General features: G+C 38.6%; 3 protein-coding genes and 1 pseudogene across 3 annotated transcripts; 3 read left to right on the top strand and 1 right to left on the bottom strand.

Moving 5' to 3' along the window:
* Positions 1-1,132: 1,132 nt before the first annotated feature.
* On the top strand, positions 1,133-2,673 carry LOC121778756 (pathogen-related protein-like). The gene is made up of 4 exons (XM_042176160.1): positions 1,133-1,539; positions 1,611-1,743; positions 1,938-2,239; positions 2,328-2,673. Exons 1-4 carry the CDS (start codon positions 1,405-1,407, stop codon positions 2,454-2,456), a joined length of 699 nt encoding a protein of 232 aa, XP_042032094.1. The 5' UTR covers positions 1,133-1,404; the 3' UTR covers positions 2,457-2,673.
* Positions 2,674-4,962: 2,289 nt separating this feature from the next.
* LOC121779438 lies at positions 4,963-6,923 on the top strand (annotated as a pseudogene).
* Positions 6,924-7,648: 725 nt separating this feature from the next.
* On the top strand, positions 7,649-8,167 carry LOC121780167. Its single transcript, XM_042177682.1, has one exon. The coding sequence runs from the start codon at positions 7,649-7,651 to the stop codon at positions 8,165-8,167; it is 519 nt and encodes a 172-aa protein (XP_042033616.1).
* A 9,714-nt stretch (positions 8,168-17,881) lies between these two features.
* Positions 17,882-23,067, bottom strand: LOC121778680 (LRR receptor-like serine/threonine-protein kinase GSO1). The gene is made up of 6 exons (XM_042176071.1): positions 22,531-23,067; positions 21,086-21,301; positions 20,042-20,185; positions 19,628-19,771; positions 19,472-19,543; positions 17,882-19,362 (listed from the first exon to the last, which is right to left on the bottom strand). Exons 1-6 carry the CDS (start codon positions 22,955-22,957, stop codon positions 18,116-18,118), a joined length of 2,250 nt encoding a protein of 749 aa, XP_042032005.1. The 5' UTR covers positions 22,958-23,067; the 3' UTR covers positions 17,882-18,115.
* Positions 23,068-23,434: the final 367 nt, after the last annotated feature.

Raw genomic sequence — 23,434 nt, forward strand, 5'->3', positions numbered from 1 at the left:
GACGGCTGTCGACTCGCCAATGTGGAGGTACTCGTCAAACATGTCGGCCGCGCCTCCATACGCCAGTTGTCTGATTGCGACAGTGCACTTCTGCAAGGGCGTGAGTCCGGGTTTGCCAGCTGCATCCTCTCTGATCCTAAAATACAGGTATCTTCTCTCTAAAGCACCCACGATGTGCAGAAACAGCGGACGATGTATCCTAAAGCGTCGCCGGAATAAGGCTTCCCCAAAACGCGGTTGCGGAGCGAAGTAGTCCGCATACAACCGAATATGTGCAGCAATGTGGACACGGGGTACTTGAGTTCGACGATGGATCGGCCGAGGTACCGCCGCCTGCTGCCGCCGCTGCAACCTCTGTTGTAGCAGCCTCTCTATCGCACCTTCAACAGCGACCTTCAACTCATTCTTGCTATCACATTCACTAGACATTCTAGATATACTTGAAATTAGAGATGTAGAGAGAGTAACTTGTTAACACAAGTGGTGCGAATGAAATAAAATTAGACGAGCCGTATATATAGAGTTTAAAAAAAAAAATAAAAAACAGGACGTCCGACTGGACGCCACAATGGCGGACGTCCGCCCGCCCGTCGCGCCGACGTCCGAGGACACCCGACGTCCTCACGGGACGTCCGTATCCGACCCTAAACGCCACAATGACGGACGTCCCGGTCGCCCGTCGCGACGTCCGACCGGACGTCCGCCATTGGAGATGCTCTAAGAGAAAGTTAGTACTAGTACTTTTCGGTACTAGTACTAGTTTCGATTCATGTTTTTGGAAGACTTACAGTAGAAATGCAAAAGATTTAGATATTGATTAAGTAATTTGAATTATGAATTCATAAACTGAAAATTTTTAATCTACACAAACATTTTGAATTCTGTAAACATGTTATCAAATTTCTCAAAATGTGTTTATTTTTTAATTTAATACAAATCAGAAATTAGATATTCATTGTCATCATGTACATAAACTGTTTGAGTTATTGTATTAGATTTAGACTAATTTTATTCAAATATAGAGATAAACTGTATATATGAACAATATTCATTTTTGGCATGCATCTTTCATCTGTCTTAATCAATACCTAGGTCAACACTTCTAAATAATTGAAAATTGATGAAATTTTAATTAAGATGGATCCACATAATTTGGTAACAATTGCTGTGTCAGAAGAGATTGCGAAGTTAAATTATGAATTCGCCATGTGCATATTCAAAGCACGGTTGCTGAAGAATCTTTGAATTTTTTTTTTGGAATTGACTTCTCCAATTGGATGGAAATTTACGAGCTCAGCCAATGAGAATGCACACAAACTGTTAGATGAAATTACTCTTCTTATAAACCAAAACACATCTCACTCACAGCATCACCTCAAATCTCAATCCTATTCGACTGAAAACATGGCAGCTTCCAACGACGGTGGCAACAAATACCGATCCTACTTGACCCCAGAGGATCTCAAGACCACCCAATGGAGAGCTGGACCTCCCGATTACACCGTCATCGATAAGTTCTTCGAAGAGGGCAGAACCAATGTATGCTTATTTGAAACCATAGCCCTCCTTTTCTTACATTCAAGATTGATTTTTTTTCATCAATTTCGCAGGTATGGCCAGCTGGATCCTTGGAAGAGTATGTTCAGCATCTTGTCAAGACATGGGAGATGGAGTTGGTACATAAGGCAAATCCAGATCAATACAAAACGCTTGATCCCAAAAAATTTGTTCTTGGCATCAATGGTATATGCATTTCTTATGCTCTTCATGCTAGAAAAATGATTTCTTTTTGTGTAATTTTGTTAATTGATTGTTTAATTCCTAGTGTAGGATTGATCTATGTTTCGTGTAGATAATCGTAGTATATCGGATTTCCCCAAACTGAATTTTGGCGAGTGAGAAATGATATGTCTAGTAAAAGTGGAAGTAAATTGTAGGGAAGAAGTATTTCACTTTGGAGGAAACTGGGAAGATTGGGGGAAGCTACAATGTGTTTCTCCAGACATCACTGCCACCGAAATTGAGGTTCTACGACCCTGATCAGGAGACGTATGAGTCATCCCAGACTGCGTTCAGGCAAGTTTTCCCACGAGGGTTCGCCCTTGAAGTCGTCCAAGTTTACTCGTGGCCTCCTGTGATTGCATACAAGTATAGGCACTGGGGTTACATGGAGGGATCTTACAAAGACCTCCCTCCAACTGGGGAGTTGATTGAGATGTTTGGAATGGCCATTTTCGAGGTAGGAATGATCTTATCATTTCTTTGTATGTTGTTTATGTGATGTTGTGAGATCTAAGGTTGTTGGCAATTGTACAATTTTCAAACAGTTGAATGAAGAATCGAAGATTGTGAAGGTCGAGTTCTTCCATGACCGGGGTGAACTGTTGGCGGGCCTCCTTAAGGCCAAACCTTCGGAGGGTGTTGCAACACCCTCCGGCTGCCCCTTCATGGCTTGAGGAGAAAAATGATGTGTTGCTTTTTTTATGGATTGAATTTGGAAATATGTAGGGAATGTGTACGTGTGTTTGCTTTTGAATAAATTTGTCAATCAGGATTAGTCTTGTATTCTTCAATTTGGAAATGAAAATCTTTGTCTTGCATATTTGAAGTTTTCTTCATTCTGGCTAGAATTGGATTGCTATGTATTTGGCTAATTTTATCAGTTGTTTTAGACTTCGGTTGTAATTTATTTTCACCAAGTATCGCAAATATGCATGCATCCAACATTGTCCAACACACATTTTTGCATTTAACTCTTAAGATTAATTTTTATGGACTGTAGTGGGTAGCATTAGAAAAGTAGTTAACTAATTGAATTAAGAAAGGAAGTTTTAGTGCGACATGTTTAGATAATGAATTTGAGTTTGACGATTTGCAATTTGCAATTTGATTCTTCTGCTAACCGAGAATTATTTGCTCTAAAAATTTACCCCAAAGAAAAATTGAGTTTTAAAACCTTTTCATATTCACCGGTCAAATTATTCCAAAATATAAATAGAAGAAAATTATCTCTCTTTGACTACAATCTTTTTTTACGGTGCAGACTTAGAATACTATCTATCGAGTTTGAAAGTGAAAGCATTTCTGAATAATTATGTGTATTAGAGCATCCACAACCGTGCTCTTGCCAGCGGCACGGTTGTGGGCCCGGGCGGTACTATTCATGCCTGCTCTCTGGCAAGAGCACAATACCCACAACTGTGCTCTTCCGCAAGGACGAGCACAATTAATATAAAATTCAATTAAACAAAAACATTTCCATAATATTAAAATTCATTTAAAAACCACAATAAATATTACAAATTACAAATAAAATTAAAAATTACATAATTAAAATCCTAAAAATTAAAAATTACATAATTAAAATCCTAAAAATTAAAAATTACATAATTAAACTCCTAAAAATTAAAAATTACATAATTAAACTCATAAAAATTGAGATTTAGAGAGTTGTTTAGTATAGTGTCATTTTTTGTGTTTGAAATGAGAGTATTTATAGATGAAAGTATGAATTTTGGGGTAAAAATAATGAAAAAAAATAAATTAAAAGTGTGGAAAAAATGGATATATTTTATTAGGAAGTGAGAAAATATTTTTTTTATTAATTTTGAATTTTTCAGATTTTTTCGATTTTATTAAAAAAATAATAATAAAAAATGATAAATCAACGGGCCAATCAGAAGCTGCCACGTCGCCACCTCGTGCTCTTGCCGCTGGCACGGACGTGCTTTTAGCTAAGAGCACCACCCTGCCAGCGGCAGGGCGCATCAACGGACGAGCTCCGTCCTTGCCAGCGGCAAGGACGGCGGTGAGCATGCTGCTCACCGCTGCGGATGGTCTTAGGTTTGAAAACTGAAAGCATTTCTTGAAAAATTATGAAAGTGAAAGCATTTCTGAATAATTATGTGTATTGGGTTTGAAAACTGAAAGCATTTCTTGAAAAATTATATCAACCTCAGTTCTATACTATCGAGTTTGCGAATTCTTCGCGTTTCTTGAAAAAACAGTCCAAGGTAGTATAATACTGTATATACGAGGACTCTATTTTATTTTCTTACATATTATACTAATATTTTCAAGTTTGACGTAAAAGCTTAAAGAAAATAACCCACTATTGCTTGACTGAAAATGTATTTAGCAAATACAAATTCAATAGTAATTGCACCTGTTAAAATAGGTAAGTACATGCTATTTTTTTAATTACTACAATCCAAATTAAACTTTAAGCGTACAATGAAGTCTTATTTTAAAAAAATTACAAATGCAATTCGTATTTTGTCGTTCACTTAGACCAAATTAAAATTGTAGGCTATATAGATTAAGCTGATTTTTAAAACCAATAATATGCATAGAAACAAGTCCATGAAATCTTCTTTAAATGATAAACAATCAAGGAAAATTCTTTTAAGTTGTCAGAAAATTGAGTTCTGTGTAATAAATAATATTGATAAATACAAGCTTTATTTACTAATACGTTTATAATTTAAAAAATCCTTATAAAATCATAGACGCATTATATAATTTATAACTAACTATATATAGTCCATACTTGCAACGTATTTCAGTTTAATTATACCCTTAACGTTGATTTATTTATTACACAAAACTAGAATCTTTGAGTAATTGTCTAATTGTAAACATTATAACACTAACTAAAAATAATGAGCAATCACCCTAAACAGTTCAATATGAGTAGAGCCGAGAAATTATTTCTTTATATATATATATATATATATATATATATTTCTATGAATTGTTGGTGTGTTAGAACATTAGAATAATTTATTTATTTTGCATTAGATTGGTTAACCATACTTAATACACAAAATTTAACCTTTGTTGCAATGAATAAGCAAAATTTCGAATTGACTCTTGCAATTGGATGGAAATTTCCGAGTGTGTTTCTCCTTATAAATGGCGTTGCATCCCAATCCTTTCAACCAAACACATCTCACTTATAGCATGGCAACTTCCAACGTTGGTGGCAATAAATACCGGTCCTGCTTGACCCCGGAGGATATCGAGACCACCGAATGGATAGCCGGACCTCCCGATTACAACATCATCGATAAGTTCATCGAAGAGGGGAGAACCAAAGTATGCTTACATGAAACCATATATAACCCTTCTTTTCTTACATTCAAGATTGATTTTTTTAATCAATTTGCAGGTATGGCCAGCTGGATCCTTGGAAGAGTATGTTCAGAATCTTGTCAAGACATGGGAAATGGAGTTGGTACATAAGGCCAATCCAGATCAATACAAAACACTTGATCACAAAAATGTGTTCTTGGCGTCAATGGTACATGCATTTTCTTTTTATCTGATTTTGTGGTGCTTGATTTTTTAATTCCTAGGATTGATCTATATTTCGTGTAGATAATTGTTGTATATCTATTTTTACCAAACTGATTTTCGGTGAGTGAGATGCTTTGTATTTTGAGACAGACATGTCAATCTATGAGCATAGGCATATTCACATACAAGACCCTACCAACTCATTTTTTTTGCTTTTTATATTGTTGAATTGTATAAATTGCTTGAAAGGTGTCACTATCCCTTGCTATGCTTACGTTACTTAATACCTAATTAGTAGTCAAGATAGAGGGACTGAAATCGTATAAGAAAGAAATACAAATTATTCCACCCGTCCTCTATCATGCACGAGTCACAGTTTTTCATTTTGATCCGTCTTATTAATTGTCTCATTTTAGTTTTACTACTTTTGAATGGACTTCACATTACACTAACTCATTCCACTCATTTTATTATAATATTAATATATAAAATAGAACCCATATATCACTAACGTTTTCAACCAATTTCTTTTACATTTTTTTTAAACTGATAGGAATTAATATGAGATTAATTCCTATTGAATATATTATATGAAAAGAGAGCACAAAGGGAGGAAAATATCGTAGATTGGCGGTTTCTCCAAGAGGGAGAATCGAAGGAGAGAACGAGATTAATAATTTAATTCTTCATTCTGCTTAATAATAATAAAAGACTCCACACATTTATAATATGTGTGGTACAAAAAGATCTCCTATAAACTAGGAAAGTAAATCAAAAGCAAATCAAATCCTAACCACTATGGAAAGTAAATAAAATTATAACAATTAAATAATACTAAAACATAAATAAACTAAATAAATATACGGAGAAAATAGCAACTCCCTTCCGGAATAAATAGAATATCAGTTCCTATCAAAAACCCATACCAAAACAAAATGGGTCACATGTTGGAGGACAGAAGGCATAATAAAGTAACTTGGCAACAAAAGATGGGTCTGAGATATAAGAAACAAATGTTAAAACGTAATTTTTTTGTCCTATATTATATTTTGATATAAGAAAAAAAAACTCAAAAAAAGTCGTACTAGTAAATTGCAGGCAAGAAGTGTATGAGTTTGGAGGAAGTTGGGAAGATTGGAGGCTACAATTTATTTCTCCAAACATCACTGCCACCAAAACTGAGGGTGTACGACCCCGATCAGGAGACGAACGAGTCATCCATGGCTGCATTCAGGCAAGTTTTCCCTCGAGGATTCGCCCTTGAAGTCGTTCAAGTTTACTCGGGGCCTCCTGTGATTGCATACAAGTATAGGCACTGGGGTTACATGGAGGGATCTTACAAAGACATCCCTCCAACAGGGGAGTTGATTGAGGTGTTTGGAATAGCCATTTTTGAGGTTAGGAATTATCTTATCATTTCTTTATATTTTTTGTATGTGTTGTTGACAATTGTACAAATTCCAAACAGTTGAATGAAGAATCAAAGATTGTGAAGGTTGAGATCTTCCATGACCGCAGTGAACTGCTGGCGGGCCTCATCAAGGCCGAACCTGCAACGCCCTCCGGCTGCCCCGTCATGGCTTGAACATGAGAGTAAGAAGGAAGTGATCTGTTTGCTGTTTGGTTTTGTAAGATATGTAGGGAATGTCTTTGTGTGTTTGCTATTGAATAAATTTGTCAATCAAGATTAGTGTTGTATTCTTCAATTTGAAATAAGAGATATGTATCATGTTCGATATGTTTTTATCCTTCCACCTTTCTCATTTAGTGGAATACTAATGTTGGTAGTAATCTTCAATTTCACTAATATATTCTACTCATATTTTTGTAGTATAATTAATAGTAGTACTCAAATTCAACTAAATATTTTTGTAGTATAATTAATAGTAGTACTCAAATTCAACTAAATATTTTTGTAGTATAATTAATAGTAGTACTCAAATTCAACTAAAATTTTCTTTCAACTTCTCTTTACAATTTTTTAAAACTCATAAATAATCAAAGTTGAATATTTACTAGAGGAACGAGGGAAAACATAAAATCTCCGATTGAAGAAAACACAACAACAATATTTTAAAAATTAAGGGCAACAATCGCCCAAAAAATTAGGAAAGACATATTTTTGTAAAATTCCATGCAGCTGCAATAGGAATATCATTCACAATATATCATTTATATAATATGGCCGATCCACTACTTATTACCTTGCAGTTAATAAGAAATCCAAATCAAACGTTACACAAAGAAAATAAATGATACAAATAATCTCATAAACAGCATGCCCTAAACGAATCAAAATCACTCTCTATTTAAACCCTAAATCACCACCAAAATAAATCAAATCACCACCATGAAAACCCTCCTCTCCATCTTCTTCGTCATCGTCATCGTCGTCGCCCTCCTCCGCCCCTCCCTCGCAGACAAACAAACCGACGATCTAATCAACAAAGTGTGCTACTACGCCGGGGACGACTCCTTCTGCCAAGGCATCCTACACAAGAACCTCCCCCCGCCGCCCGTGGACCTTGCCGGCCTGACGAGGCTGACGCTGAACCTCACTCTGAGCTTTACGAAAGAGACGCTGGCGTTGGTCGAGAAGGCGGAGGCGGACGAGAAGAGGCTCGGGGTGAGGCAGCGCTACTATTGGTGCCGGATTGGTTACATAAAAGTGCTGAGCAATGTGCAGACGGCGGAGTACAATGCGAGGAGAAGCGAGTTTGATTCGATGGTGACGACGCTGGGGCTGTGTAGTGAGCCGATTAAGCAGTGCCAGAGGAACGTGGCTGGGCTGCTGCCGGCGTTGAAGGAGAAGAGTAGGATGATGTTGGTTCTTATTGAGATGGGATCTAATGCGGGGACCTATTTGTAGATGTTTTGTTGAGGAATTTATTTAATAATTTATGGGAACATGCCAATTGGATATAAATTAAATGAATGATCGTGGATTTATGTTATATTGCAAATTAACAATTTTTTTTTATTTTGGTTAACTTCCTAAATTTATGGGAATACAAGTATAACAATGTCGAATCTGTGGAGTGTTGGAGCTATTCGATTGGGCCTTGTTCATCTCTCTCTGGGCGTCGGCCTAAATGTGGCCCAATGACTGATTCAAGCCCGCTTCGCCCTGTGTGCTCTTGATGGCTGCCATCTGGCACCTCCACGTAGATCTTGTCGCTCGGCCGTTGGATGTCAAGTCTGTTTGTTGTGTGAGGGCTTAACCTATTTAAGCTCTTCATCCCACAATAAGAGTCACATTTTTCCATTTCCGTCTATCCCACAATAAGAGTCACATTTCACTTTATCATAAATGGTAAGTACGTCACACATTCCACTAACTCACATATATCACATTATATTATAAAACCAATATAAAAAAATGGAACTCATATTCCACTAACTTTTTCAACCAAAATTCTTTACATTTCTTAAACTCCTGTCCACAATAAAGGTGACTCCTATTATGGGACGGGGGAGTATTAGTTTTATATAATAAAATGTGAGTGTGAATGTGTTATTAGAATACAAAGTCTACTACAAAAAATGATAAAAAAATGAAATGTGACAAATATTATGGGACGAACAGAAATGAGAAAATGCAACAGACTTTCTAAAATGGATATAGTAGTATATATGAATTTTAATTATAATGATTTGTTCTACTTTTTTTGTTACAATCAATAAATTTTAAAAGATGTATTAATGTATATTTATATATTAATGGAAAATTCGCAAAGTATGAGAGTCATATAGAAAAATAATTGGAAGAAATGTTAATGGGTAATATAATGTAGGGTGAAAAGATTTTTAAAATGAGAAATTAAACTAATTTTGTAGGACATGTTAAATAGACAACAATGATTAATTTTTATGAAAAAAAAAGTTTATAGCAAAATTTACAACTAATCGTCATATATTTATCCGCTGCGTCAGCTATCAATCGTTAATCTAGTAGCAAACTTGCAATGGTCCAATAATGACCCCTTTATGCATTATTTTTCCTTTTTCTCTTTTATTCCTAAAGGAGCTTTTAATCTTAATCGTGTCCATGATAATTAAATTCATAGTTCCATTAAAAAAAAATGAAGGAATTGATGAAGTACGTACTAAACAAGCCAGCACAAAGCCCAAGAAAGAGTATCAGTTCGGCATGACCAAAGAGTTCGGCTAAGAGTTCAGTTCGGCACAACCAAAGAGTTCGGCCTCAGCCTACAGCTCGGTAAAAGCCAACCAATCAAGCTCTGCCCTCAGGTCGGCATCAAGCTCTACTCTCAGATCGGCAAAAGCTGCTCGGCAATAATTCAGCAGTTCGGTCTCAGTATTCGACCGAACTAGGAAATAGTGGACTCATGCAAGATTTCCACCTCCGCTACACCGACGATCTATTTAGTGGTGTCAAGCAGTCATTAACTCATGCAGGATAGTGGACCCATGCAAGGTCGCCACGACCTCCACGACATCCACTACCTAATAAATGCTGCATGCCACGATCTTGGTTCAATGTATAAATAGAACCTAGGTCAGATAGATTGGTTTCTTCTGTTAACTTCTGTTAAGCTCTCTAGAGAGAAAATAGCAAATAGCAAGTCTGTATTGTTAGCTGTAGAAAACAGATCAAGCAATACAACTCTGCCCTCTTTTCTTCTCGTGGACGTAGATTTACCTCAGTAAATCGAACCACGTAAAATCTCTGTGTTTTTCCTGCATTCACTAACATCAAAAATTCGCGGCTTCATCACTGGCGCCGTCTGTGGGAACCAGAGAACCAAATTTGTGATAAAGCGAATTTTTGACCCTTTTTCCACCCCAAAAAAATGCATACCAGATCACATACCACCCGTAATACCGTTCGTGATCACCGTGAGGAAGCTAGTCCAGCTCGCAGGTCTGAAAAACGGCCTCGGGAGACATCTACCTCCGGTTCTCACGAAGGAGGAACAAGCCACTCCAGGAGTCATCGCACCGAGTCTTCCCAGCAGCCCGATTTAAATGAAGCTGTCAAGCTGTTCTTGGCCGAGAAGCAGGAGGAGTTCTTAACCTTCCTGCAGAAGAGCCAACAGCCGGAGAAGACAACGGCGGATTCTCCCTCCTCATCCAGACATGAAAGTCACTACCGCAGTAGTGACGTGTCTTCCAGGAGAAAGAATCCTCAACCCCGACATGTTCCAGTTCCTCCTCGGTACCGGAACCACAGGAGAACTCCATCTCCTCCGTACCGAAGAGATGTCGGGTTCGCTATGTACGGAGCATTAAAGACTCCGTTCTCGGATGACATCACCCGAACTCCTTTTCCACGGAACTACCGGACACCGTCAATGACTTATGACGGGCTAGAGGATCCTCATGACTTCTTGGGACGCTATCAATATAATATGGCGAACCAGGGTCTCAATGAGGTCCATATGTGCAAGCTGTTCCCCGAGCTGCTCATTGGGAACGCCAGAAGGTGGTTCGACAGCCTTCCTCAAGGCAGCATTAGATCCTACCGAGATCTAATGGATGCTTTCCACAGGAGGTTCTTTCAGAAAGCGGAAACCCGGATCACTTCGGCTCAGCTGCTTTCTATACGTCAAGGTCGCGACGAAAAGATCAGCGATTTCTTGACGAGATTCCATAAGGAATGCCTACAAGTAGATAATCTCAATGATCTACTTGTCATTTCGGCATTCCAAAATGGAATCCTGCCCGGAGCTCTCTACAGAAAGCTCGTGGAGTGCGGTCCGCAAACAGCTCAAGAAATGTGGGACATTGCGGACCAGTTTTCCCGTGCGGATGAGGCAGACCGTCGAAAACGGTCTTTAGACAGCTCATCCCGAGGAGACGAAAAGAAGCCCGATCATAGCGATCAGAGGCTTCCTCGCCGAACTCCTTTTGAAAGAATTCAAAGGGCACCGGTACAAGGCAGATTGGGACCACGTCTCAATCCTGAGAAGCCGCCCGCTCAGTTCGTACCCTTAAACAAGTCAAGAGCGGAAATTTTCGAACTACATTCCGATATGTTCGAAAAACCAAGGCGGATGACGAAATCGGCCACGCGGCGACCTCAGGATCAATATTGCTCCTTCCATCAAGCCCACGGACATGATACCGAGGAGTGCCGAGATTTGGCTGCAGGTATTGATGTTCTTGTGAAAACAGGAACGTTAAAAAAATATCAGAGCAAGCAGCCGAAAAAGAACAAAAGGCAGAGAGGTGCGAACTGCAATCCTCAGGATCCGAAAAGGCATGAGGATCCCGAAGACGACGACGAGCCGCAATACGATGGAGTAATCCTGACTATTGATGCTCTCCCTGCCGGGAAGACTAAGTCGTCCCTAAAAGCAGAACGCAGAGGTTCCAATCAAGAGGAGCCAACACATAAAAGGCTGAAGAAAGACGAAGTGATTACATTTTCAGATGCCGATCCCGTCCCAGCCATCTCTCCTCACCAAGACGCTATTGTCATTTAAGCCGGAGTGGCAAACAAACTGATCCACAGAGTATTTGTGGATACAGGAGCGTCAGTCAGCATTCTTTTTAAAGAATGTTTCGATAAAATGGAAGTGGATCCAGCTCGGCTCAGTCCGGCTCCACTTCCTCTGAAAAGTTTCGCCCAGGAGGACACCCGCCCTGAAGGTATTATCAGCCTTCCGATCACAGTGGGAAAAGCGCCTACAAGCTCCAATACGATGATCGAGTTCTTTGTGGTGAAAGCTCGGTCTCCGTACAACATCATCCTGGGGAGAGACTGGCTCAACACAGTTCGGGCCGTTTGCTCTACTTATCACCTCACCATCAAGATCCCCACTAAAGGTGGGATAGCGGTCATCCGAGGTGATCAAAAGAGAGCAAAAGAATGTCTGCAGATTGAACTTAAAAGTGCCGAGCAATCAGTTCGGCACCATCAAGCATAGCTATCACAGCAACCGGAGTCAGAGGCAAGCGAGATGACCGAAGTCACTTCAGAGCCGAACTCAATGACCGTTCAGTTATACGAAGATGATCCATCCAGAACGGTCAAGGTCGGCTTCGCAGGAACGCCTCTACTCCGGGAAAAGACCATTCAGCTCCTCAAGGAGTACAAAGATGTCTTTGCATGGTCTCCGTTGGACATGACCGGAGTGCCCCCCGAGGTAATCACTCATCGGTTAAATATTGATCCTTCAATCCGGCCAGTAAAACAGAAGCAAAGACTCTTTGCGGCAGAAAGAAGCCAAGTCATCCATGACGAAGTCCGCCAATTACTAAAAGCGGATGTACTATTCGAGGTGAAATATCCTTCTTGGGTGGCCAATCCTGTGATGATCAAGAAAAAAGAAGGAGGATGGCGGATGTGCATAGATTTTACCGATCTAAACAAGCACTGTCCAAAAGATTGCTATCCCCTTCCGAATATAGATAAAAAAGTAGAAGCTTTGATCGGCTTCGAAATTTTCTGTTTTCTTGATTTATACAAAGGATATCACCAAGTGTTGATGGATGAGAGTGACGCTCCGAAAACAGCTTTCATTACCGATTTCGGCATTTTCGCTTATAAAAAGATGCCATTCGGTTTAAAGAATGCCGGGGCCACTTATCAAAGGATGGTAGACAAGCTTTTTCGGCACCTAATCGGAAAACAGGTCGAAGTATATGTCGACGACATAGTCGTCAAAAGCAAAAGCACTTCGGAGTACGAAGACAACCTCAAGTCCACTCTCAACGTGCTCCGAAAAGCCAACCTCAAACTCAACCCCCAAAAATGTACCTTTTTGGTAGATTCGGGAAAATTTCTGGGTTGTTGGGTTTCAAAGGACGGACTCAAGGCAAATCCCTCAAAAGTTCAAGTCGTTCAGCACATGGCAATGCCGAAGTCCATACATGACGTGCAAAGGCTAACCGGATGTCTAGCCGCACTGAATCGATTCCTTTCCCAAGCAGCCGAAAAGCAACTGCCGTTCTTCAAGGTGTTGAAAAAGGCACCAAAGTTCGAGTGGGGAGCCGAGCAGAAAAAGGCCTTTGACGAGCTCAAAAGTTATCTAGCCGAGCTTCCTATTCTCTCTGCTCCAACCGAAGCCGAAGTAATATTCTTATACTTAGCGGCATCAGATCAAACCATCAGCGCGGTGCTTGTACGAGAAGAAGGCCTAAAGCAGTTTCCCATCTACTTTACAAGCCGAGCATTAAGAGGTCCAGAAACAAGGTATCAACCTCTGGAAAAAATTGCTCTGGCGTTAGTAAATGCAGCAAGGAGACTGCGGCCATACTTCTATGCTCACAAGGTATGCGTCTTAACCGATCTGCCTCTTCGGCAAGTTTTGACCAAGCCAGAAGCATCAGGCAGAATCGCCAAATGGGCCATAGAGCTGGGAGAACACTCAATCGAGTACCTACCTCGGAAAGCCATCAAGGGACAAGCCTTGGCAGATTTTCTTACAGAGGCCAAGTTCGATCAAACAATCCCTGTCATTGCCGAACAGAAAAAGTCTGCCAATGCCGAACTAGCACAGCCCTTGGAATCCGAAGTAGAGCCGCCAGACTGCTGGAGCGGATTCGTAGATGGAGCTTCAAACAAGATGGGAAGTGGAGCTGGTATTTTACTCGTCGCTCCCGACGGACACGAGGTAACCTACTCACTTCGGTTCCTATTCCCCACTACTAATAATGAAGCCGAGTACGAAGCCCTTCTTGCCGGACTCCAGTTAGCGCAAAGTCTGCTCGCCAAATCTCTCAAAGTCCATTGTGATTCACAAGTCATAGTAAATCACATGTTGGGTACAAGTGAAGCTCGTGACGAGAGAATGAAGAAGTATTTGGACAAAGCGCAAAGCATCAGCCGAAGTTTCTCCTATTTTCGGATAATCCGCGTTCCCAGAGCGGAAAATAGCCGAGCAGATACCTTAAGCAAGTTGGCCTCAGATCCGAGCTCAAAGGCGGAAGAATTAATGCATCGAAGCATTGATGAAGCCGAGGTACATTCAGTATCCAGCTCGCCGAACTGGATGACGCCGATCTTGCAGTATCTGGATCAAGGACAATTGCCCGAGGATAGGAGAGAAGCTCGGAAGATCACGTGCCGAGCACTTCGGTACGAACTTCAGCCATTATTGCGGTGCGTAGGACCAGAAGAGACGGACTACATCCTCAGAGAAGTTCATGAAGGATCGTGCGGTAGCCACATCGGAGCCAGAGCTTTAGCTAAAAAAGTTCTGAGATGGGGATATTATTGGCCAACCTTGGTACAAGAAGCAGTGCAGCTCGTCAAGACCTGCCCGAAGTGCCAAATCCATGCAAATATCCCAAAGATGCCGCAGACCGATCTATCCACTATGCAGAGCCCTTGGCCTTTCATGCAATGGGGCATAGACATAGTGGGACCACTTCCTCAAGCTCCTCGGCAAATGAAATTCCTAATCGTTGCCGTGGACTACTTTACGAAGTGGGTGGAAGCTGAACCATTAGCTACGATAACGAGCTCGAAGGCATTGGATTTCGTCTGGAAGAACATAGTGTGCCGATTCGGCATACCCCACATCCTCATCTCGGATAACGGGACTCAGTTCACCGACAAGACGTTCAAGAATTGGTGCCAAGAGCTGAATATTCAACAGCGGTTCACTTCGGTCTCTCATCCACAAACAAACGGACAAACGGAGGTAACAAATCGTATCCTGGTGAAAGGGTTAAAAGCTCGGTTAGAACAAGCCAAAGGACAATGGGTAGAAAATCTCCCTCAAGTCCTATGGTCCTACCGAACTACACCCACAACCTCCAGCGGTGAAACTCCGTACAGTCTGGTGTACGGCACTGAAGCCGTGATTCCGGTTGAGATCGGCGTACCCAGTCCACGAATTCTACATTTCTCCTCAGAAATGAATGATGACGGACTGCGAGCCGAGTTAGATCTAGCCGAAGAAAGAAGAGAATTGGCGTGCATAAAAGCAGCCAAGTACAAGGAGCAAGTAGCCCGGTATTACAACCAAAGGGTGAAGAAGCTGCAATTTCAAGTGGGAGATCTCGTCTTGAGAAACAACGAAGTAAGCCGAGCAGAAAAGCTGGGCAAGCTCGAACCCACATGGGAAGGTCCGTATCGGGTGTCAGAAGTCCTCGGCAAAGGGTCTTACAAATTGGCTCACATGTCAGGAGAACAGGTACCCCGAACATGGCACATTTCCAACCTCAAGAAGTTCCATTTGTAAGAGACAGTCCAGTCAGTCAGTCTTATGTGCTTTCCTTGTTTTTTATTTGCTCTCTTTGCCTATGTGCGTTTTTGTTTGTCTTACGTGCGTTGTGTCTGTCTATGTGAGTGTCGTCTCTTACAAATGTAACCGAGGTATCTTGTTCTTCGAAGGCTGATCCCCTTCTTAGAACATATACAAGCCAACGATTGTGAGTCAAAGCTTCTACAGAGGATACAAGACCACAATTCAGCTTAAACAAGCAGTTCGTCTAAAACGAGCTGCAATAAGCCAACGATTGTGAAGTCCAAGCTTCTAAAGAGGATACAAGACCGCAATTCAGCTTAAAGAATCAAGCACTTCGTCTGAAACGAACTGCAACAAAAGTCCGATTCTCGCGATAAAACTTGCCTGAATTAGGACAAGGGAAAGTCCGATCCACGCGATAAAACTCGCCGAATTAGGACAAGGGAAAGTCCGATCCCCAAATTAGGACAACGGAAAGTCCGATCCGAGCGATAAAACTCGCCAAATTAGGACCAAAGACGAGTCCGGTCAAAGATGTTTATTTCATCAGCCCAAAGACGAGTCCGGTCAAAGATGTTTATTTCATCAGACCAAAGCCAAGTCCGGTCAAAGAAAAGTTCACTTCATCAGACCGAAGACAAACATCAACTTACCCCGTACCTTTTTCCAGAATGCCGAAGTAATTCACTTCGCTTTTCGGGGGGGGGGGGTAGTGATGGAGTACGTACTAAACAAGCCAGCACAAAGCCCAAGAAAGAGTATCAGTTCGGCATGACCAAAGAGTTCGGCTAAGAGTTCAGTTCGGCACAACCAAAGAGTTCGGCCTCAGCCTACAGCTCGGTAAAAGCCAACCAATCAAGCTCTGCCCTCAGGTCGGCATCAAGCTCTACTCTCAGATCGGCAAAAGCTGCTCGGCAATAATTCAGCAGTTCGGTCTCAGTATTCGACCGAACTAGGAAATAGTGGACTCATGCAAGATTTCCACCTCCGCTACACCGACGATCTATTTAGTGGTGTCAAGCAGTCATTAACTCATGCAGGATAGTGGACCCATGCAAGGTCGCCACGACCTCCACGACATCCACTACCTAATAAATGCTGCATGCCACGATCTTGGTTCAATGTATAAATAGAACCTAGGTCAGATAGATTGGTTTCTTCTGTTAACTTCTGTTAAGCTCTCTAGAGAGAAAATAGCAAATAGCAAGTCTGTATTGTTAGCTGTAGAAAACAGATCAAGCAATACAACTCTGCCCTATTTTCTTCTCGTGGACGTAGATTTACCTCAGTAAATCGAACCACGTAAAATCTCTGTGTTTTTCCTGCATTCACTAACATCAAAAATTCGCGGCTTCATCAGGAATCTTTTTTTTTTTTTTTGAAAATATGGTCCCAAAAAATCCAAAAGTATATTACGCAGAAAAGCCAAACCTCAATGTATTTTGGTAAAAAAAAAAAAAGTCACACGCCCTTTTAGAAAAAGGACGACACATAAATTTTGAGTTTTATTATCTTCGATCAATGGGTAAACGTGAAAAATAATGTCGTGTGGAATTGATTAACTCCACTACTCGTCTTATTTAGGTTGGCTAATTAATAAAAGACAATGCATAAATTGGACTATTATTATCTTCAATATTTAAACATGAAAAAAAAAATTCGCAAGAAAAACCAAATAAAACACAAGCAAAGTTCCATTTTGAAAGCCCCTTACACCCTTCATAAGAGGAAAATGCTATATATGATAGATATGTTATATCTCCAAAATTATGTTCTGGATCCGCCGCTGATCAGAACAACGTTTTCTTGAATGAAAGAAAGAGGCACTTGGTCACAAAGCCAAGTATCACGAGAAATGCTGGTCTAGTATCCGCGCTCGTGGCACTTTATGATCCACTCATGGCTCATTCCGGCACTATCATAAATAAAATTAAAAAAACTGTCGCGTAAATTGCAGAGAGAGAGAGAAACGGCTTGATTGGAATATGGACATTAATCTGAACCGGCACATGAACCGGGGCAGGAACCGGAACCGGAACCGGCAAAGGAACCTGAACCTGAACCACCAAACACAAGTGATCTGTTTGGTGTTAAAATATGTAGGGAATGGAATGTCTTTGTGTGTTTGCTATTGAATAAATTTGTCAATCAAGATTAGCTTTGTATATTCTTCAATTTAAAATAAGAGAATTTGTATCATGCAAATTTGTAGTTACTTCTTTCTCGATAGAATTGCATTACTGCATGTTATATGGATTGCCTCATTTACATGGTGATGGGGGAGATGGATATGGATTATGTAGAGTACTCTCTGTTAGATGAGTTTGAGTGACATTGCAATTCTAAGTTTTAATGCAATTTATGTTAGCTATGGGTTATTCGGTATGCAAGATTATATCGGGCAAATCCACAACTCCTAGTTTGCATAATTTTTCATCCATTCAAACACATTTTCTAACATAACACGAGAACAGAAAGAAACATGTAGTCAAACACAACTCAAACAAGAAGAAATAGAAAACACGAGCAGGAAGACAAAAGGAGCAATTAAATACAAAGAAATAGAAAACACAACTCGAGAAGAAGCTCTGAAATCAAGCAAGAATGCCAAATCAAACACAAGAAAATCACACAATCCTCTATTTGGCTTTAAATCAAGTTCCCCTGCATGTTGATGTAGGTCTGTTACACCTCTTCTTCGTCTTACATTTGTATCCAACGCCAAAAAAGAATTCTACTAACCATCTTGGTTTTCCACTTCTTATAATCATATAACCAATTCCAATCCCAACTATGAATCCACTTCCATACCCGATCGCTACACTTCTCCAACCAAATCCATCCATAAATCCGTATTCATCATCACCTTCGTCTTCTTCTTCTACAGGCGGCATCCATGACCCATTCTTGCATTTTCTTGTCAGTGGAAATCCACACAATCCCGAGTTTCTCATATATGAATCATTCTCAAATGTAGAGAATTGATTAGATTCTGGTATGTGTCCAACAAGATTGTTCGTTGAAAGGTTTAATTTGGCAAGAAATGTTAACCTTGTCAACTCACTCGGGATTTCTCCTTCCAATTTGTTTGTTGACAAGTCCAACGACTCAAGTTCACTTAGGTTTCCAAGAGATGAAGGTATGTGTCCCGTGAGGGTATTGTAGGACAAGTTCAAGTATTTGAGAATCTTAAGATTTCCTAAGGAAGGTGGAATATTCCCAGAAAATCTATTGGAGGATAAGTCAATTATTGTGAAGGTTTGCAATAATCTCTTCAATAACTGATCCTGGCCTTTGAAGGTGAGCCTCATGTCCACAAAACTTGATCGATTTCCTTCGTTGACCTTTATCATCATTGCTCTAAAATTCTTGAAATATCTTTGAGGAAGAGTGTCCACAAATTCATTGTGGGATACATCTAAAACTTGCAACTTAGGAAATGGATTCTTGGTTGGTGAATGAAGTGACATGTTACCATAAAACTTGTTAGACCTCAACACTAGCACTCGAAGCTTAAGAAGACTTTCCATCCAAAATGGAAATTCGTCTTGTATTCTATTATTTCCAATGTCAATGCCCTTTAAGCTTTGACAATGAATTAAAGATTGAGGTAATGGTCCTATCAATTTATTATCATTCAAATTGATGGACAAAAGACTACACCCCTTTGTAAATGTTGATGGAATGAGACCACTAAATTGATTAGCATTTAAATGAAAGACGAGAAAGTTTCCATAGCACTGTGGTAGTCTTCCTTCCAAAGTGTTATTTGTGAGGATAAGATATGGAAGAGATGATGACAAGTTGCATATCGAGGATGGGAGTTCACCATTTAATTTGTTCGAGGAGAGAACCAAGTATTGCAGATTTGATAAATACCCAATGGTGGATGGAATTGTACCTTCAATCAATTCATATTAAAGATATATAAGAAGATATATAAGGATTTAATTTTCCAAAGTGTTATTTGTGAGGATAAGATATGGAAGAGATGAAGGATGGGAGCTCACCATTTAATTTGTTCGAGTAGAGAACCAAGTATTGCAGATTTGCTAAATACCCAATGGTGGATGGAATTGTACCTTCAATCAAGTGTTATTAAAGATATATAAGGAGGATTTAATTGAATTTTATATATACAGAAATGCACATTAATGATATTTTACCGATGAAAGCATTGTTGTCAAAGAACAAGTATTGTAGTGCTTTCATGTTCCCAATTTCCAAAGGCAATGCTCCACCAATTGTGTTACCTGAAAGGTAAATGCCTCCTAAAGAAGACATGTTCCCTATTTCGGAAGGCAAAGTGCCTGCATATAAAATGTTGAAACTAGTCACTATGTTGTAGTAGTCCAAGTGAGAGAAGGTTCCAATTAAGTGAGATATTTCATTTTTGGCAATAATAAACTCACTTCTCTTTTACTTTTATTTCTTACTTTGTACTCTACTATATTCCCTCTTCTAATTTCTTTTAATTAATTTAATTCACTATCTAAATTTTTGTACTAAATTAAAAATGTTGTATGTAGACTAGGAGGAGGTAGCATAAGTTAAAGAAGTAGTCGAACAATGAATCATACCACTTAAACTATTATTCCAGAGCGATAAGCTAACGAGAGTCGTCATGTTCCCCATTTCTCGTGGGATTGATCCGCTAAGTTCGTTGGAATACAAATGCATCAACTCCAACTTATCAAGATGACAAATCTCTTTCGGAATAGTATCTAACAAATAATGACATCATCATAGTCAAGCAAAAGTGTAACGATCATATTAGTAAGAAAAAAAATGCATGATTCGGTCGATTGAGAGATTGAGTTTTATATTTTCAATAAAGTTTAAATATGCGAATTAAAATTCTTACAAAGGAAAGACATTTAATTAAGACCACGTCATTTTTTATTACTTTTTCTGTCCTCGACAAATAAATAAACTTCTAAATGATACAGGTTTTAAATATGCGAATTAAAATTCTTAAAAAGGAAAGCATTTAATTAATACTAGTCATTTTTCCCTACTCTTTCTATCCTCGACAAGTAAATAAACTTGTAAATGATACAGGTTTTAAAGTGCAATCGATAAAGTAAAATGGAGATAAGAAAGCAATAAGAAAGAGAGGGAAAATGGCTGTACAAGTCGTGTTAGTAGATTGTAGGTCCACGTTATAATGATGTGTAGGATTGTTATTTATTGAAAACTTTTCATATTTCGACTTGTTTAATTTTGTGGGGCCACTAAAATCTAGTCTACTTTTTTTTAGGACAGATGAAGCACTATTTTGTCCATTAAGAATAGTGTTGTCTTGTTCATTTTGGGCATCAACTAAAAATAGTTTCTAATCTATTTATAGTTGTACTTTTTTTTTTGAAACGATTCTCATTTTCTATTAACATTATTTCAATGATTTTTTTTCTCCATGTGCTATATTTTAAAAATTTTATATTAAAATTCGTATCATCTACCACCAATACTAACTTTTGTAGACGGATCGAAGGTATCATTTTTTTTCTATGATAATCTTATTTTAATAAAGGGGAAAAAGCAAAATAAACTTAAAGCATTTCAAGTTTCTTATTAGACCTATATGCTATACCAAAAGGGAAGACATGAGATAGAAATCTTACCGTTTAAAGCATTGTCGTGAAGCATTAAGTATCGCAGTTCTTTCATGTTCCCAATTTCCGAAGGCAGCACCCCACTAATTGTATTCAATGATAGTTCAATCAATATCAAAGAAGATATGTTGAAAATGGTCGGCGGCAAAGGACCTGACAACTTGTTCAATCTCATCTCCAACCATTGTAAATGATCAAGATGACCAATCTCCTGTGGAATAACTCCTATAAATTAAATATTTAGCTAAAGTTAGTACTCTATAATTATATATAGGGGTGTAATAATTACTAACTCTATCTTTAATTGCTAACTACAATTAATTTAAAATCATAACATTTGTAGAAATCTAGTAGTCCATAAATTGTCATATGTAATTTCGTTTTATAATTAATTAAATTTAAAAAGATAAGAAAACTATCAAAATTAGGGTTTTAGATAAAAAAATGTCTAGTGTACTAAACATATCAATACAATTTAGCATTGACATTTTATATTTACTATATTGACATATTATGATTGTATTTCTTGTATGAACGAAAAATGCTGAAGCCAAAAATTGGCGAGCAGAATACATCGAGAACGGTTGTAAAACAGATACACTAGTACATTAAAATATAAACAAAATTAAACAAAACTTCACATAACTATATCAACGCAGATTATCAACCTTGGCACACAACAAATTCAAGCGAATATGAGAAACAATACAGTAATCAAATGTGAGATTTACAAATGACACCCAATATTATTATGACATCTAGTGACCAAATGTGAACCAAGATCATTTTGATCACAAAAGAATATACTCCCTCTGTCCCGGATAATTTGTCCCATTTTTTCATTTCGGTCCGTCCCACATAATTTGTCCTATTTCATTTTTTACTATTTTTTGTAGTGAACCTCATATTTCACTAACTCATACCTACTCATATTTTATTATAAAACTAATATATAAAAGTAGGACCAACATTCCACTAGTTTTTTCAACTCACTTTTCATTACATTTCTTAAAACCCGTGCCCGGTCAAAGTGAGACGAATTATCCGGGACGGAGGGAGTATATTTTGCATTAATTGTACACTACTAGATCTTGATCCATGGTGTTGTTTTCCTATCTAATTTCATGAAATTGAGTATATATGTTGTGATGTGTATATTTCCAAGCATATGAGGTCAATAACTAATACTCCATTCGTTCTATAAAAGATTTTTCTATTTTGGAAAATTGTAAAATAATTGAGTCATTTCTATTTTTGGCAGAAAGTAACCCCTCTTACTTTATTCTCTCTTAATCTATATTACTTTATTTACTATCCACTTAACACACTATTTTTAATCCACATACCAAAAAGAAATGCCTCTATTAACAAGGAACAAAGGGAGTAGTATATTCATAAAGAAAATGAAAGAGTTTGAAAAAACAAAGCATAAACAAAGGATGACATATCTATACCTCTAATATTGTTGCAACCAACGTATAATATCTTAAGGTGTGTGATGTTCCCAATTTGTGTAGGCAAACATCCACCAAAGTTGTTGTCGAAGAAATCAAGAATCTCAAGTTGTGGGCATTCACCCAAACTCAGTGGTATCTCTCCCTCCAAATTGTTTATAGACAGATTAAGTGTCTGAAGGTTATTGTACCTACAAATATCATTTGGTATGGGACCATGAAGAGAGTTGTGACTCAAATCTAGAGAAACAAGAAAAGAAAGATTTCCGATTTCGGGTGGGATACTGCCACTAAGTCCCATTCTTGAAAGATTTAAATGAGCCACTCTACTATAACGAGAATCACAAGTGACTCCGATCCATGTGCAAACTGAGGCTCCGGTAGTCCAATTTTTTTTCAAAATATTGTAGGGAGTTGAAGTGTTCATGGTGGATTTGAATGCAAGAAGTGCCAACTCATCAGTATTGATTTGATGAGTAGTAGCGAAGCTAAGACAAGGAAACAATATGAGCAGGGAAAGTGAGAAAATTGAGGAAATTCTTTCCATATTGATATTGTAATAGTGTGAGCTAACAAGAAGCCTTGGAGATACCCTTTTATTAAAAAACTTGAATAATCCTAGTCAACTGGTTATTTTGCATTTAAAGCTAAAATTAATTGTAGTGAAGGTAGAATGTCTCCTGCTTGAAAGTGAAATAAATAAGAACATTTTAATTTTTCTATGTAACTAATTAATGAGGAAAAAGAAAAGTCATCTAAAAAATATTTCATTTTCAAAAAAGACTCTATATACTTGAAATACGAAAATAATGGAGTAGTAGAAAGCTACATGCATTGATTACAAAGACTTTGCAATTGATCAAGTCAACTGAATTTACTCGCGTAAAATGCATTATATTATGTG

Source organism: Salvia splendens, chromosome 19 (genome assembly GCF_004379255.2).
Source record: "Salvia splendens isolate huo1 chromosome 19, SspV2, whole genome shotgun sequence".
Taxonomy (NCBI): Eukaryota; Viridiplantae; Streptophyta; class Magnoliopsida; order Lamiales; family Lamiaceae; genus Salvia; species Salvia splendens.